The sequence below is a fragment of the Trachypithecus francoisi genome, unplaced genomic scaffold, assembly GCF_009764315.1.
Source record: "Trachypithecus francoisi isolate TF-2019V2 unplaced genomic scaffold, Tfra_2.0 Contig01579, whole genome shotgun sequence".
NCBI classification, from domain to species: Eukaryota; Metazoa; Chordata; class Mammalia; order Primates; family Cercopithecidae; genus Trachypithecus; species Trachypithecus francoisi.
Genome location: NW_022681442.1, coordinates 5088315 through 5105843, shown reverse-complemented (window position 1 = coordinate 5105843; position 17529 = coordinate 5088315). Strand labels below are relative to the sequence as shown.

Below are 17529 nucleotides of genomic sequence, written 5' to 3'. Positions count from 1 at the left end.
AAATAGTGATACCATCTAAAGTGACAATAAATCTATTAGGTACTTATGATATCTAGAAATATATCTTACAAAGATGCGCAAGAACCTTGAAGAGAATATTATTGAAAACGTATTGAATAGCATTAAAGGGAACAAATAAAGAGAGAAATCACCACATTCATGATGGGAAGCCTTGATGTCATGAGGATGTCAATTCTCCCCTAAATTAGCCTACAAGTCCCCATACAGTATTTTGTGAAACTTAGCAAGAAGATTCTAAAGTTCATATGAAACACTAAAGTTTCAGGAATAGTCAATATAACTTTAAAGGAGAGGAGGGGAGAAGGAAAGGAGATGTTAAACTTTATTGAATACTTAGCATGGTCTGAGCACTTCTCAAAGCACTGTATATGTATTATTTCATTCCACCTGCACTACGGCCCTGTGGAGGTAGATACAATTATTATCACCATTTCATCAAGAGGAAATGGGGAAAGAAAAAGATTACATAGTTTGTTCAAGGTTTGGGGTGAGCAATGATCCCAATTTGCCTGGCACTGAGAGGTTTCCTGTGATGTGTCATCTTCAGTGCTAAACCTAGGAAAGTCTGGGCACACAGGATGGTTTGTTACTCTCTCAAGATCACGTGTCAGGAGCTAGGTGGCAGAGCTGATCTGCAAACTCCAGCAAGTTGGCTTCAGTGTCTGCCCTCTGCACCACTACATACCAACTGTATTAGTCAGGGTTTTCCAGAGGGACAGAACTCATAGAGATGATATAAAGGGAAGTTTATTAAGGAGTACTAACTGACATGATCACAAAGTCCCACAAAAGGCTGTCTACAAGCTGAGGAGCAAGGAAACCAGTCTGAGTCCCAAAGCTGAAGAGCTTGGAGTCCGATGTTCAAGGGAAAGAAGCATCCAGCACGGGAGAAAAATGTAGACTGGGAGGCTAAGTCAGTCTAGTCTTTTCACAGTTTTCTGCCTGATTTATATTCTGGCCATGCTGGCAGCTGATTAGATGGAGCCTATCCAGATGAAGGGTGGGTCTGCCTTTCCCAGTCCACTGACTCAAATGTTAATCTCCTTTGACAACACCCTCACAGATACACCCAGGATCAATACTTTGCATCCTTCAATCCAATCAAGCTTAACCATCACGCCAACCAATCTAAACACTGAAGGCTTATCAAGAAGTAAAGGATACTGAGAACAATATGAGGCTGGAACTGAGGTAAACAGAACAGTAGGACAAAGAACCCAGAAGCATATCTGTGTGTGCTTGCTGGTTATCAGAAGTGGAAAAGGATTCAACAAATGTTACTAGAGCAATTGGTTTTCCAGATGGGGGAAAATAGACATAGATCTCATACAATAAATAAAAATTAAATTCCAGTTATTCTAAAAGGGAACAGCAAAAATTTTAAATTTAGAAGAAATTATTAAAATTTATTTCGGAGCTCAGGAAAGAGAGGAGGATTGCTTAAACTAAACTTAAAAAGAAACACGAGTAAATAAATACAAATAATTCAAAGAAGAAATACAAAGAACATATAAACACATAAGAATCTTAGAGTCTTTAGTAATGAGAAAAATGCCAATTAAAACAATGAAATATTTAACATCCAGCTTGGCAACATTTAAAAAGCCTGAAAATATCAAGTATTGACAACCACATAGGTAACCAGAGCTCTCCAGTAAGTGGGCACATAAATTGGTACAACCAATTTGGAAAGCAACTTAACAAAATATGTTACAGTAAAAAATTCGTGTACTCTACAGCTCAGTAATTCATTTGTAATCGGTTCCCTAGAGCTTATACCCATACCTAAGATAGCAAGGATCCTTGCACCATCACAATATCAAAAAGTTGGGGAAAACAGATTTATTATCAGCAGAGGAGTATACAAATTATGATTCAGCCATTCAATTAAAAGGAATGAACCAAGCACATATATGAATAAGTCTAAAATATATATTGTTTTTTTAAGTTGCAGAAGGTTGTCATATATAGTAGGGTACCATTTACGTAATAGTTAAATACATGAAGAGTATCAGGTATTGATTAGGGGTATGTGTGTGTATACACACACACACACAGACCAACCAACTTCACAGGAGTACAGCCTCTGCAAAAGGAAGACTGAGCTAAAATAATCTGAATGAGTGGGGAGAAAAGGGATGGCTATAAATATATCTTTAACATTTTACATCTTTAAATGTTGAAAGTTCTGAAGCATATATAGTAGAATCTGGCTGGCAAATATATGGGTGTATAACTTATTCTATGTCCATTTTTCAACTTTAAAATTGTCATATTTTAGAAATAAATGAATGATGGTGCCAGATTTCTTTTTCAATCATCTTTTATATGATCTTCTCAAATCATACTGAAATTGGCTGAAATAATGATTTTAATTGAAAAGTTTTACTTAGTATGCTTAATTTCAGGAATGTACCTTTCTATAGGCAGACAACGCTGCGTTTTAAGGTATAATGCAGACCCTAAATCCTAATGCAGGCTCTGAAGAACACTACCAACAACAACAAAAAAACCCAGGATGGAAACAAAACCAAATAGGAACGCTTTTACACTGTTGGGGGGAGTGTAAATTAGTTCAACCATCGTGGAAGACAGTGTGGCGATTTCTCAAGGATCTAGACCTAGAAATACCATTTGACCCAGCCATCCCATTACTGGATATATACCCAAAGGATTATAAATCATTCTACTATAAAGACACATGCACACGTATGTTTATTCCGGCATTATTCACAATAGCAAAGACTTGGAAACAACCCAAATGTCCATCAATAACAGACAGGATAATGAAAATGTGACACTTATACACCACAGAATACTATGCAGCCATAAAAAAGGAAGAGTTCATGTCCTTTGCAGGGACATGGATGAAGCTGGAAACCATCATTTTCAGCAAACTATCACAAGAACAGAAAACCAAACACTGCATGTTCTCACCCATAAGTGGGAGGTGAACAATGAGATCACATGGACACAGGGAGGGGAACATCACACACTGGGGCCTGTCATGGGGATGGAGGGCTAGGGGAGGGATAATATTAGGAGAAATACCTAATGTAGATGACAGGTTGATGGGTGCAGCAAACCAGCATGCCACCTGTATACCTATATAACAAAACTGAACATTCTGCCCATGTACCCCAAAACTTAAAGTATATTTTTAAAAGTTGCTCATATATCTAGGCAATCCTTCACATACTGCAAATGTTTCCTTTTTTTTTTTAAAGCAAGACTAGGTTCTCAGATCACATTCAGATTCAAGTGAGCATATCTCTCACAAGAAATGCTTCCATCCTACCATGGCTTCAATTACAAACATGGCAACACATAATACAAGGAATCTTTTGGTCAAACTGCAGACCAGTGCTCACCATGCCTGGTAGGGGAAGACATGTCAAGGTGCTTCACTATTTCTAAGAATGGATCATCTAAACTGATGAAGCAGTTCAAGGCTTCCTGGAGTAGGTAAACAGACAGAAAGTGTAATCCAACGAAACTGTCCAGTTTTTTAAACAGTTGCCAAGAAGCTGAGCTCTTAGCATAGCCTTGGAATGACATAAAAGCTTAAAGGATAAAAAATAACAATATGATGCTGAATTATTCGGCTTCTCCACCCCATCTATCAACTGGAGGCAAGGTATACTGGGCATTAAATAAAGCACAAAAGAAACAGAATGAAAAATGGGCTGGAGAAAGTATGAAGATTGAAATGGCAGCCTGTGAGAAAGCGTAGTATTTAATGTGCACATTTCAATTGGCAAATAATGTTTATTTGAACTGCATTGCCGTTCTGCTGAGATTCAAGCTAATTACAATCTCACTGCTATAGTTATGGCAAAGATAGGTTATGAAATGTTTGCCACAGCTAGGTTAAGATCCAGTCTCCAGCATGTGGTAGACTAGACTGCCTTGCCCCTGACAGCGCTGATCTCACTATCTGAGGCTATCATTTCTTCTTCTGTAGAATGAGAGTATTAACAGGACCAACAAGATTCTTTCACCAGAATTGTATGAGATAGTGCATGCAAAGACCTGAGCACCGCTCCTGGCACTGACGCACTCAACAAACTCCTTTTTAAGTAACAATGTGATGGTATGATACTTTTAGGTTTAATAAAATCCAAACATATAAAGAAACAATTATGAAAAATTCACAGCAACTACCTTCATAAACATTGTCTAGATTATATCAATTTCACTTCTCCATCCCAGAGACCTGACAATTAAAGAGCATGGACATACTCCAGAGCTGCTTCCTATAGCTCCCTGTGGGCACACAGCCAAAGGGCTGCAGGGCTAGCCATTCGGTACAGAAGAAACATCTGAAAATTCTACACCTCTTTGTAAATCATGGACGCTGCAGAAACAGTTTAGCTTAAGGAGGCCTCTGAAACACACACTGATACAAAATTTTTTTTCTGCAACTCTAATGAGTTCATTACAGCATCATCCACACCAGGAAGGAATGTGCTTAGCTTCTTTAAATGATGTAGCTGCATTTCTTAAGAAAAATTTTGTTACAGTTTCCACAGCTGCAACATTTATCTAATTAGGTATATGTTGACTTCGAGTTTTTATAGATTTTGAAAAGAAAGTTTTGAAACATTTAAAAATGAGTTTAATTTTTGTTTCCACAAGGAAGGAGTAGAAAGTGCCAAATGACAAATGAGAGAAAGAAAATACATCTATATGTAGAGCATGGTAATCAAAGCCTTGGCTAAATTCTAAATGTACATGGCAGAGTCACAGGTATTTATCTGTGGGACCTGCCCGAAACCCTACAATAAGGGAATAATTATAATAGCAATAATAGGCTGTGTGCCATGGTTCAATGCCTGTAATTCCAACACTTGGGGAGGCTGTGGCAGGAGGATGCTTGAGCCCAGGGGTTCAAGACCAGCCTGGGGCAATAGAGTGAGATTCTATCTGTATAAAAATTTAAAAATTACATATATTTTTTAAAAAAAATTTTGAGACAGAGTCTCACTGTCACCCAGGCTGGAGTACAGTGGCATGATCTCGGCTCACTGTAGGCTCTGGCTCCCAGGTTCAAGTGATTCTCCTCCCTCAGCCTCTGGAGTAGCTGGGATTACAGGTGCCTGCCACCACCCCTGGCTTATCTTTGTATTTTTTTTTAGTACAGATAAGATTTCAACACATTAACCAGGCTGGACTCGAACTCTTGACCTCAATTGATCCATCTGCCTCGGCCTCCCAAAGTGCTAGGATTACAGGTGTGATCCACCATGCTTGACCAAAAATTTAAAAATTAAGAACAAATTAGTTGGGAATGGTAGTGTGTGCCTGGAGTCCCAGCTACTAGGGAGGCTGAGGTAGGAGGATCACTTGAACCCAAAAGGTTGAGGCTGCAGTGAGCTCTGATTGTACCACTGCACATCACCCTGTGTGACAACGCAAGATCCTGTCTAAAAAACAACAACAATAATAGTTAAAAAACAAAGCAGCAAAGCTTTGGAAGATGGAAAGGTGATGGACAAGTTGTTACCTATTTAGCAGGGAAGAGAGAATGGGAACTTATGACCTGAAGAGGAGGGCAGCCATCAGAAGGTGGGATGGATAAGCAGAACCCTGGAAAGGTTTGGGAACAGGGGGCACTGTATGGGCCAAGGCCAATACAGGCTGAGGCTGAAAGGCTGTATAAGGAGAAGCTAGAGCCCTAGATCCCTTGCAAAGCCAACACAGTTAGGTGTTGCCTGCCCTACTCTGACCAACACAGGAGGTGTATTTCCTGAAGACACTGAAGTAGAGAAGTTCTGTACATAAGTACTCCCAGGAATCATGAAGGAGGGGTAGCAAAGTGCTAAACTGAAAACAAAAGGATTAAGTTTAAACAATATAAGCATACTTAATGGCAACACTATCTTTTTTTCCCTGCTAAGCTCACAGGCCCTAGAGCCAGGCTTAAATTGCCAGACTGAAATCGCCTTGGCAAGAAGCTGAAGGATTCTTCCTTGGGGAAATTGACCAGCCTAAGAAAAACAAAGTCTGTGATATGTGGATGTCTCTCAGCAAAATGAATGTTCACCAGTCAGTAAATCCATCTGTGGAAGTACAGAGAACTTCTAATCACCTCTTTAATGTCCCTTTAGTAAATACCAACAGAGAGCCAAAAATCAGACATTTGAAGAAAGTCAGATAGATGTTAAACAAATAGGGGGGAAAGAGAATCTCAAAGCTAACAATGAGAATTAGGTGAACAAAAAATGTTTAACAAGTAATGACTAACACATTTAGAGTTAATAGCAATCTTATATCCATTACAAAAAAGAAGAGGACACTATAATAAGAATAAAAGAACATTCATAGCACAAGAAATCTCTTGGAAATTAAATGTGGTAGGATAAAATTTAAAATTATTTATTTATTTTGATACAGGGTCTCATTCTGTTACCGAGGCTGCAGTAATATAGCATGATCACGGCTCACTGCAGCCTTGACCTCCTGGACCCAAGTGATCCTCCCACCTCAGCATCCTGGGTAGCTAGAACTAAAGGTGTGTGACACCATGCGCAGTTAAGTTTTTAAAAATTTATTGTTGAGATGCGGGCAGGGGTGGGAGGTCTCACTATGCTACCCCCAGACTGGTCTTGAACTCTTGGGCTCAAGCAATCCTCCTGCCTCAGCCTCTCAAAGTGCAGTGATTACAGACATGAGCTACCATGCCCGGCCAAAAAAATTTAAATAGAAGGGTTGGAAAATGAAATTAAACAACTGTCCCAGAAAGTAGAACAAAAATGCAAAGGGATGAAAAATAGATAAGAAAATTAAAGGATGTTTTCAGGAGGCTGGGACATTCAGCTAAGAGCAGTTTCAGAAAACCTGTGGTAAAAACAGTGAGGAAGAAATAATTGAAGAACGAATATAAGAAAGTATACTAAAACTTGACAAAATGAATATTCAAACTGAAGGAGCCCACTGAGTTCCCAACAATTACTGATAAGAGCATTGCTAAAGCACATGATCATAAAACACAAAAATACTAGTGACAAAGAAAAAAGATAATCACTTCCAAAAAGAAAAAAAGACTACATTCAAAGGTTTGACAAGCAGAATACTATCATCTTCTCAAGCAGTAATGGCCATAGAAACAATGAAGAAATGCCTTATAAAATACTGAGAAAATATGATTTCTTTCTTGGAATTTTATACCTAAACAAACTAGCAATCAAGGGTGGAATGAATGAATGTGTGTTTATCTATATATTTTATACAAGGTATGCCAGAGACACATTCCAACCTTCTTTTTTACACACAGAACTGTTTTGTTTGAAGCCACAATGTATATAGTTAAAAGTATTTACTTTTCTAGTATTCTGTACAAGCTAACAGTGGCCCTGTGTCACAGTCTAGCCGATGATATCTAAGACAAAATCTACTACAAAGGCTTATGGAAATACTATTTTCCTGATGAAAATAGATTTGACTGGTTCTGCCTTTTGTCCTTTCTGCTGCATTACTGCCTGGAATGCAGATATGATACCAAGAGGTACAGCAGCTATCATAAGACCATGAGGAAGTAAGCATAAAGGCAAAAGTCAACATCTAAGTATCGCAGATAGAAATAAAAAAAAGTGCTTGGGTACCTGATCACATCACTGACCTGCCACACTAGTTACACTAGCCACCAAACTACTTATTTTGCAACTGCTTATAAAGAACACAAGCTTGTAAAAATTGCTGCTGTCACTTTTTTCTGTTATTTGCAGCTGAAAGCATCCCTGACATATTCACAAGTTATCAAAAAAAAAAATTGTATCTCCCCAACACCCTTCCTCAGGAAGTTACTGGAAAATGTGCTCCACAGAAGTGAGGAAAGAACTAAGAAAAATTTATAGTGCTCAGAATATAGATGATTCAACACAGGAAGGATACAAGAGGAATTCTTAGTGTCTTGGTGATAAGGGCAGTCCTGAGATGACAGCTGTAATGTGCGCCTACAAAGTAACCCAGTCACATTGGAAAAGGAGGATGAAGGGCTCCAGGAAAGATGACATCAAGAAAAAAAAAAATCATGGCTAGACTACCTGACGTGTTGGATCATATTGAAAGGAGGCTGATTGATAGTTCTCCCAGAAAGTGTGGAGGTAAAATAGAGGTTGTGTAAGGGATGAGAAAAAACAAAAACCAAGTATTCTCCTACTGTCACACTCAGTACCGAATGTTTCACCTCTGGTCACCCAAATGTGTGGGAATTTCTCCCCACCAACCACCAGTTCTTCAGTAGAGATCAACTGGGAGTCCTACAATTGAACTCTATTCTGACTCTATCTACCTGGAGAAAGCATCAGATCACACAGGTTAAGGGCTCAGTCCCACAAGACATCCCCCCAATGTCAGATGCCAATCACAAGTAGTAGGTTGTCACACCTATACTTCTGACCAACTAGCTATAAATTGGGGGTCCACAACCCCCTTCTCAGGTTCAGTTAATTTGCTAGGTGAGTTCACAGAACCCCAGAAAATGCTTCCTTATATTCACCAGTTTATTATATTAATGAAGGATGTAATTAAGGACACAGATGAACAGTAGTTGGAAGAGATGCAAAGGGCAGAGAATGTGGAAAGCGATGCAGAGCTTCTATGCCCTCTCTAGATGCACCACCCTCCAGGAACTTTGATTTGCTCAGCAATCTGGAAATTCTACAAACCTTGTCCTTTTAGGGGTTTATGGAGGCCTAATTACATGGGTATGACTAATTGCACCATTGGCGATCAAGTGAACCTTCAATCCCTCTCCCCTCCCTGGAGGTTGCAAAAGGGGTGGCACTGAAAGTCCCAACTCTAATCGTGCCTTAATAAGCTGATTAGCATACAAAAGACACTCTTAATACCCCAGAGATTCCAAAGATTTTAGAAGTTCTGTGCCAGGAACCAGGGGCAGAGACCAAATATACATTTCTTATTATATCACAATATCACAGCTTGGTGCACAGAAAATAAAGCAAACAAAAACCAAAACAAGGCAATCATTAACTCTAGGAAAAGCAAAAAGTTACAAGAGGGATGAAATGCCATAAAACACTGCATGGCAAAACAGTGAAAAGTATTTGCAAAGTCTTCTTAGTGCAAACATTGAATTCTTTTTAATAATGGCACTACTATATTGGGTAGTTGAAAAGAAGAGAAGGCATTGTGTCTGGAGTAGAGTGAGCAATGGGAGAATGGTAAGAAAGGAGATCAGAAAGGAAAACAGGAATTAGGTCATGCTGAGGTTTGGATTTGCTTTCCTAAGGGTGCTACAGAGCCACTGGGGAGTTTTAGACAGGGAACTTGAATGCTGTAACTCATGTTTGAAAATAATAATTTTGGCTGTATTGTGGAGGAGAATATACCATGCAGGGATAAGGTGAAAAGCCAGTAGACCCGTTGGATAAGAGGAATAAGAGGCTTCTGCAGAAGAGATGTTTTCCTATAAGGTGACCTGGACTGGGAAAGGCACACTTCAGGATGTAAGGAAGCGGGTAGATGGGAATATACTTAGGAGGTTGGTGGCTTACGGAGTAAAAAGGGAGACACAGGGATGACTTCCTACATGTCAGCACAAGGCATCTGAAGAAGGCAGAGGAGGTTGTTACTGGGTTCAGGAAGACTGGGGAAGAAATAATTTGCAACTAGAGTCTGGGATCCAGGGTTCTGTTTTGGACTTGTTAGGCTGAGTTGCCCCAGAAAGTACCAAGTAGGCAACTGTGCCAGGGCTCAGGGTACAGACAAGGCTAGGGAGAAACTCAGAATATGCTCAGTCTCAACAGGTAGTAATTCCTCCTTTTCTCTTGCCAATGCGAAGAAATGTTTCATTATGTGTTTGGAGTTTTAAACAGCCTCAATGGTATGATTTGGGGCACTGACTGATTGAACACTTGATACTGAGAATCTAAGGGTAAACAGTGAGTCCTGGAATATATCACAATAGGTAACCCACTCAAAGCACTTAGGCCCCCCTGGTTTTCTATTTTGGGTAATATCTATCTTAAGGGAACACTCTCTGCACCAAAGTTGAAGTCATAAAATAGTAAAAGTCCCCCCGCACACACACCCAAGAAATAACTTCCCATGATTAGCTGGATTTAATAAGCATTTTCTTCTAAAAAAATTTTGTCCCTGCTCAGTAGACTTCTGTGTACAAAGCACGTGCCAAGTTAAAAGACCATGTCAGGCACACTTTGAGACACTTTCCGTTTTTAAAAAGTTCTTTCTCAATAAACATTCAAAAGGACTAATTTGTTTAAAAGTCTTCGAAAGCACAATTCACTACAGGTCATAGAGTTATTTAAACCCCCAGCAGTATTCTTTCTTGGCTTTCTCATTGCTTTGTGCAATCTTTGTATTTAATCATTCATCTCCAAACTGATCTTCGCAGTGTGGATTTTAACAAGAACTGGGTTTTAACCACATTACAGTAGATGCGGTGGGGGCGGAGGGCAGCAGTGGCAATCGCAAAATAAAACGTATCATAAAGTGGTAACGGTTCGTGATTGAGGCCAGTTGTTGAAAAATAAATGCCTGTTACACAGAATCATAGAAATGTAGAGCTTGCGGCCAAGGCAAGTCGTTCGTCGGTGGACCGACAGCGCCCCAGGCGGCAGAAAGAAGGCGGCGGCGGCGGAGACCCGGGGAAGCTCCCGGATTTTTAAAAAGGCACCTGCTGAGTGAGTCCTCACTGTGCAAACGGGATCCACAGGTGCCCGATTTTAAGGGATACAACTCGGGAAAATCTAAGTCTGTAAAACAACCATAAGATGCGCACGTTAAACTAAGTAAGTTCTCTTTTTACACCAAGTTGATGTGGGTGATTATTTACGGCGGAGAAACTGAGCGGAGGGAGGAAGGAGAATTGGGCTAAAGTTTGCCCACGACTGACAGCTAGGGAGTGACCTGGAAGCCAGGAAAAGGGGCAGGGAGGAAACTAAAGAAGTAGGTAAGAGAGTCAGTTGATGAAAACAGAGCCCAGTGTTTAGCGCAGCAGGCACACCTGCGGAGGAGGGGGCTGCCTCACCTGCGGGGCCGCTGCGCGTCCCCCTAATTGTGTAAGCCGGGGAGGAGGGGGCTGGAAAGGAAAGCTGGTGGAGGGCTGGCCCGGAGCCTGGGGTGGGGGTATTCACTGCGGGATAGGGCCAGCAAGAGGACCCGACACGCATCGTCCCGAGCGACACGTGTAAACGTCAAGATACAGACACATCTACAAATGTCACCCAAGAGGATGAGGACGGAGGAGCGGTCCCGAGGCTGTGCCCTCTCGGGCAGGTACTGGCTCCTGCGGGGCTGCGGGCCAAGTGTCCCCCTTCCCCAGGGAACTGGCACCTGGGAGGGGGTCGATCTCGCCGCGCTGGAAGCGCGAGCCCCGGGGCTCTGGGCGCGTCGCCCCTCGGGGCAGCCCTGGACCTCGGCGCGCCCGGGCGCAGCGTGAGGTGCCCCCGGCGGGGCGGGCAGCGAGCCGCCCGGGTTCGGCGACTTACCTCGGGCCTCGTGGGGCGCGAGCAGAGCCCCGGCCAGGGCGAGCAGGAGGGCGCGGGCGGGGGGCACGGGCGGCGGGCGCGCTGCCATCGTCGCCGGCCTTCCGTGCAGCAGCTCTCGGGCCCGGCGGCGAGCGCTGCACCATCCCACGCGGGCGCCGAGCCGGGGCCGGGCGTCGCGACCGGAGGGATTTCCTGCCGCGGCGAGTCAGCTCCGGAGCCCTCGCGCAGCGCCCGCGCCGCCGCTGAGCTCGTCTAGCCTTTCATTTTTAAAAAAGTTTCCCCCCGTGTGTGTGCGTGCGCGCGCGCGCGCCGTTCTGGCACAAGCCAGCCTTGACCGTTGCAATAAATGAGCAAACTGTCCGAGTTGGCCCGGGGACGAGGAAGAGCGTTAGTGAGAGAAGGCAGGCCTGTGAAATGGATCCACGGCCAGCAGTCACCGTTCTCATTACCGCCGAACAAATTATTGTCTCCCCCGCACCCCCGCCCGTCGGCGGCGTCCCGCGGGTCCTAGAGACCGCTCGGGTCCCCGCTGCCGGGGTCCCGCCCCGAGCCGCGGCTCGCTCATCCCCGGGGGTGGGCGGCTCGGGGCAGGGCGCCTCCCTGGCCGCGAGCGCCGGCGGCATAGACGTGGCTCGGTGGCGGCCGGGCGCCCGGAGCGCACACGTCCCCGCCCCAGGATGATGTGGCCGCAGGGCCCCGGGCGCCCGGCTGCCAAGAGCACACGCGGCGGCACGGTCCAGCTTTCCAGGCTGAAGCTGGAAACGATGACTCGGCTGCTTGCTCCCCGGCTCTCCGGGAACCCTCGGAGTGCGGGTCAAGTCTCCACCGCGGCCCACCGTCCGGCGCGCGACCCCGCCCGGCCCTAAGCGCCCAAAGGGGCATCTCGCTCCCGAGAAACAAGCTTGGATTCGCAGGCACAGGACACTTGGGCGTTACTTTTAATCAGCAGTGTTAGGTTTTATGTTGATAGATTGGCTCACTTTTCCTTTCCATGACCTGGACCCAGAAAAGGGGGTACAGTAACGTTCCCCAAGCTTTCCTGATTGTAAGAAGCACCTGGGTTGGCTTGTTTAAAAAGATTCCCGGGCGCCCTCCTACGCTTTCAGAATGAGACTCTTCAGACTGTGGGGCCAGGGGAGCCCAGGGTGTTTGGAGAAACACCAATGAAAGAATGCTGCGCCGTGCCTTCTCATCCTTGTTCCGGGCTGACCTCACCTCTTCAGCCTCGCTCGGCCCTCAGGGAGACCATCAAAAGCAGCAGCGAGGGGCACCGCACAGACAAAAATGGCTGGAGCCATTTCTGGATGACTGATGCCTACCCTGCGGGTTACCATGATTCCCAGCCTTGGGGACTTATTAGAATAGTAAGAGTTAAAGACATTGCCACCCCCGGAGACCAGTTAACTCAGAATTTCCCACAATGCGTGGAGCTCAATAGTTTTCAAAGCCTCAGGTGATTCTCCTATGCTGCTCAGCCCTAGGACCACCTGCAGAAATTCCATCCCGGTCCTGCCACTCCGCACTGATTCCTAACTGAGCACCCACTCCTAGGAGGCGGTTATCCAGCATTTGAGGAAACTGCCTTCCATACCATCTCTTCCCACTGCAGAGGAGCTTTTCTCAGGAGTTCTCTCCCACCGCAGGTTTTGCAGTGTTCCCAAACACCAGGTTGAGCCTCCAACAAGGTGCAGGACTTTTTAAAAAACCTTAGTGGGAGGCACAGGCTCTCCAGCCCCCTTCCCAATGCCGCCATATCTCAGTGCCCGATCTGGAAACCAGGCCTGGTTCAAGCCGTGTGTCATATCTAACTGTACTACCAACCAGCGTTGCAGTGTACTTCTTATGTTCAGTCAGTCAATCAACATGGTCAACACTATGTTAGGGACTTGGGAAACTAATGAGAAAGCCTCTTGCCTTCAAAGACTTTTCTTTCTGATCGGACAAACTGATGAATCATCATTATTGGACAGTGTGAGCTAGTTACTTAACCTATTTCATAATAATTAGGCTTGTTTACTGATATGGTTTGGCTGTGTCCCTACCCACATCTCATCTTGAATTCCCATGTGTTGTGGGAGGGACCTGGCGGGAGGTAATTGAATCATGGGGTCTTTCCCATGTTCTCATGGTAGTGAATACGTCCCATGAGAGACGCAAGCTCTCTCTCACTTTCTGCCTGCTGCTATCCATGTAAGATATGACTTGCCCCTCCATTTATTCTGCCCTAGCCACGTGGAAACGTAAATCCATGAAACATTTTTCCTGTATAATTACCCAGTCTTGTGTATGTCTTTATCAGCAGCGCAAAAACAGACTATTTACTGCTTCATAATTCCTTACATACCTCGTATGATTGGAGTATTGTGCTAAAGTCTTTCACCTCCATTATTTCATTTTTAAAATCCTGAATATACAGATGAGGAAACTGCAGCATAGAGATGTAGCTTTCCCACCACCACACAGCAAAGTAGGTCAGAGCCCATCCTCAGACCTGTTAAAGATACAGCCTGTTGCTTTAAGCAGGAGTTCCAACCTTGGTTTTAGCAGCTGTTAATTGAAGGTAAAATACAAACCTCCTAGGTGGTTGTGAGCACCAGGTGAACTAATGCAATGTCTCCCAACCTACCTGATCCCTGGGATGTCTGTTAAGAATTCAATTCCTCTGGCGTTTGCTCTGGAGATTCTCATTAGAACGGTCTGGGAAGGACAGATTTTAGCAAGTGCTAAGGTGATCCTGATACTTGTGGCCCATAGAACTTCAGACACCTCGATGCAGGAAAATTAAAAATTGTTTTCTTCCAGCTCAAAGGGCCAGATTTGCTTGCAGATGAGCCCAGTCACTGGCCTCTTGGATCCTTCTGACTGGTTAAATGGTTTGTTCACAATGGACCTAATATGTGCTCTGTGCTGGGCTGGGGGCCTTTTATACGTCTTCTGTTAATGATCAATTTATTTTCACTCTTTAGTATTCACTTGTTACTGTTGGCTGTAAAAGTCCAATTTCTTTTAATCCTGGAAGTTGCAAAGCTTCCTCCAAAGAACTAAATGTGCCCCAAGACTGTCCTTGATTTGTTTTTGACTGAATGAAACAAAACAGCCATTGCAGAGGAAAAATAAAGAGAAATAAAATCCTAGCTGCAAGCCCTGGATTTCAACCCTGTAATTCACCATCTCTGTGAAGCAAGGGGCCTGGGTTGACACTGTCTCCATAAAGCCTTCATACACATCAATAACAGCCAGCTAAGGCAAAGAGCAAATCCTGTGTCCGGCAGATGGTCTGTCTTTGGATGGAAATTCTGCCTCCTCATTCACAGGAAATGGAAGCCGACATCTCATTCAATACTGGATTGTTAGGTAATGGTGTGGGGTCAGAGGCCAGGATCTGCACACGAAAATTTCAGATAGATGGCTTGTTGTCCCTTCCTTTCTAGAAGAATTGACCTTTGCAATACTGTTTCCTGTGTGCTATTTTTGTTTAACAGCCTGGGCATTCACAATGAACAGGGCACTTATTTCTTACCCAAGCTCATGTAAGCTCAATCTGCTCTGAGTACAAGCAGATAAAAAATGGAGGCAAACTTTCCTAAGCCAGGAATTTACAGGCAGCCACTCCTGATTTCTGCAGTAAGTGAAGAGCCGGCCTCCTTGCAGAGTGACCTATTGATGGAACTTCAGACACAGGCTTGCAGAACAGCTTTTATCTCTCCAAGCACAGTTCTCAAGGCTTACTCCAAACGTAAACAAATGCGATTGCCTCAAGATAAAGATTCTTGGAAATCATTTTAATTCTATCTCTTGGAGATGAAAACTGCTCCTCTCAGTCTATTATAATAACATGTAGTCCATTTTTCTTTTCCTAGATCTCTCACTTCAAGGATCCATGCCTTCACCTCCTCAGAAACCTGCCCCCAGTGAACCTCTTCCGGGCAGATTAAACCCTCTTGTCTCTGATGCTTTCATAATTGCACAGAATCAGCACTTAAGTAGCCAGTCTAAATGCCAAAGAAAGAATGCTCCTGGGGCAGGGAACTCAGGGATGCGCTGTGTCACCAGAGACAGGAAAGGTCACCCCATCTGTATTCATCGATGTCACCTGCCCATTGACCATTCAACTTCTCCAACCAAGTGACAGTCATACTTCACTTAACAAAGACACATTCTAAGAAAGGCATCGTGAGGCAGTTTTGTCACTGTGAACATTACAGAGTGTACTCACAAATCTAGATGGCACAGCCTACTGTAAATCTAGGTTTTATGGTATAACCTCTTACTCTCAGGCTACAAACCTGTATGGCACATGACTCCACTGAATACTGTAGGGAATGGTACAGTAAAAAGGTAGAAAGGTACAATAAAAATACAGTAGAAAAGATTTTTTAAAATGGTACACCTGGATAGGGAAGCACCATTATAATTTTGTGGGAGCATCCTTACAAGTGCTCAAGTGCGTACTATGTGATTGACCAAAACATCATTCAGTGACTCATTACTGTATTGTGATGGGGAACTTATTATGCCCCTCCCTACACACTCCCAGATTCCATTTTATGTACCCCAAGTGACTGACAGTACTAAGAGAAACAGACACCTCCTGGAGCAGCAGCTGCTGAGACAGCCTCCTAGCCCAGGTGTTTATCTCTCCCGCCATCAGCGCGGGCAGGCTGAGTGCAAAGGCAGCACTCAGAGAAAGGCAAACGGGAATCTCAAAAACAAACATGAATGACAAGAATGACCAAGCATTTGAGGATACTTCATTTAAGAAATAGGGTTTAATCCTCTTCCCTTTTCATGTGGGTTGGGCTTAGTGACTCATTTTTTTATTTCAATAACTTTTGGGGTACAAGTGGTTTTTGGTTACATGGATGAATTATATGGTGGTGAATTCTGAGATTTTAGCGCACCTGGGACACGAGTAGTATATGTTATCCCTGATGTCCCTCCATCCTTCCCCTTCTGAGTCTCCACTTGATATGCCTTTGCACACTCATAGCTTAGCTCCTACTGATAAGTAAGAATATATGGCATATGGTTTTCCATTCTTGAGTTACTTAGAATAATGGCCTCCAGCTCCATCCAAGTTGCTGCAAAATACATGATTTTATTCTTTTTTGTGACTGAATAGTATTCCATAGCGCATATACACCACATTTTCTTTATGCACTCATTGGTTAATGGGCACTTGGATTGGTTCCATATCTTTGCAATTATGAATTAGTGACTCATTCTAACAAAACGCTGCCGAAGTGAGCAGTGTGACTCATTCTAACAAAATGCCGACTAAGTGAGCAGTGTGTAAGTTGTAAGGCTAAATTGTGAAAGGCACTTCAGCTTGCTCCTTGACTCAGGCTGCTCACTCTGGAGGCAACCAGCTGCCATGTCGTGAGGAGCCTCAAGCAGCCCAGTGGAGTAGAGCTGAGGTGAGGAATGAGGTTTCCTGCCAATAGCCACGTGAGTTAGCTGTGTTGGAAGTGGATCATTCAGCCCGTCATTTTCAAATGACAGCAGCCTTTTGAGAGACCCCAGGGCAGAACCATTCAGCTAAGCTGCTCTCAAATTCCTGACACACAGAAACCCCCTGAGATAATGAATATTTGTTGTTTTGACCCTTTGGGGAATAATTTTTTACACAGCAGTAATTGTTATGCATTTAATAAAGTGAACATTCCATTTCTATATATTTTTCTAGCTTTTGGAATGTCTTCATAATTTCGATATGAAGGGCACCCTTCTTGTTTATCAGCTTTGAAAACAGGGTGTTGATAGGGTGGCCGTGGGTCCCAGACTTGTCCTATTGTACTTATCAACAGCAGCCCTTTTCTCTCTCACTAGAGTCCTGATTTGTAAACAAAGTGCACAGTTATCCTGTCTGTAGATAAATGTGTCTTATGTGCCGTGTCTTCAGGGCAGGAGGGATGGGCAGGCACACTTGCTTGGTTGTACATCTTGACTTGATTCCTTCCGTGAAGGATGGTTAACGGAGTGAGTGAACTCGCGGTGATAGATACAAAGCCACAGCACCCAAAGCAAAACTGGC

General features: G+C 43.7%; 1 protein-coding gene across 2 annotated transcripts in view; it reads right to left on the bottom strand.

Annotated features, from left to right (window-relative positions):
* Positions 1-12084, bottom strand: part of ADAM12 (ADAM metallopeptidase domain 12) — a 380840-nt gene extending 368756 nt beyond the window's left edge. Inside the window, exon 1 of one of the 2 annotated variants that reach the window (XM_033179262.1) lies at positions 11496-12084. In XM_033179262.1, the coding sequence (XP_033035153.1) occupies positions 11496-11583 (88 nt within the window). In that variant the 5' untranslated portion in view covers positions 11584-12084. The remainder of the gene's footprint in view (positions 1-11495) is intronic. The other variant, XM_033179270.1, reaches the window with a different exon arrangement.
* Between the last annotated feature and the right edge of the window lie 5445 nt (positions 12085-17529).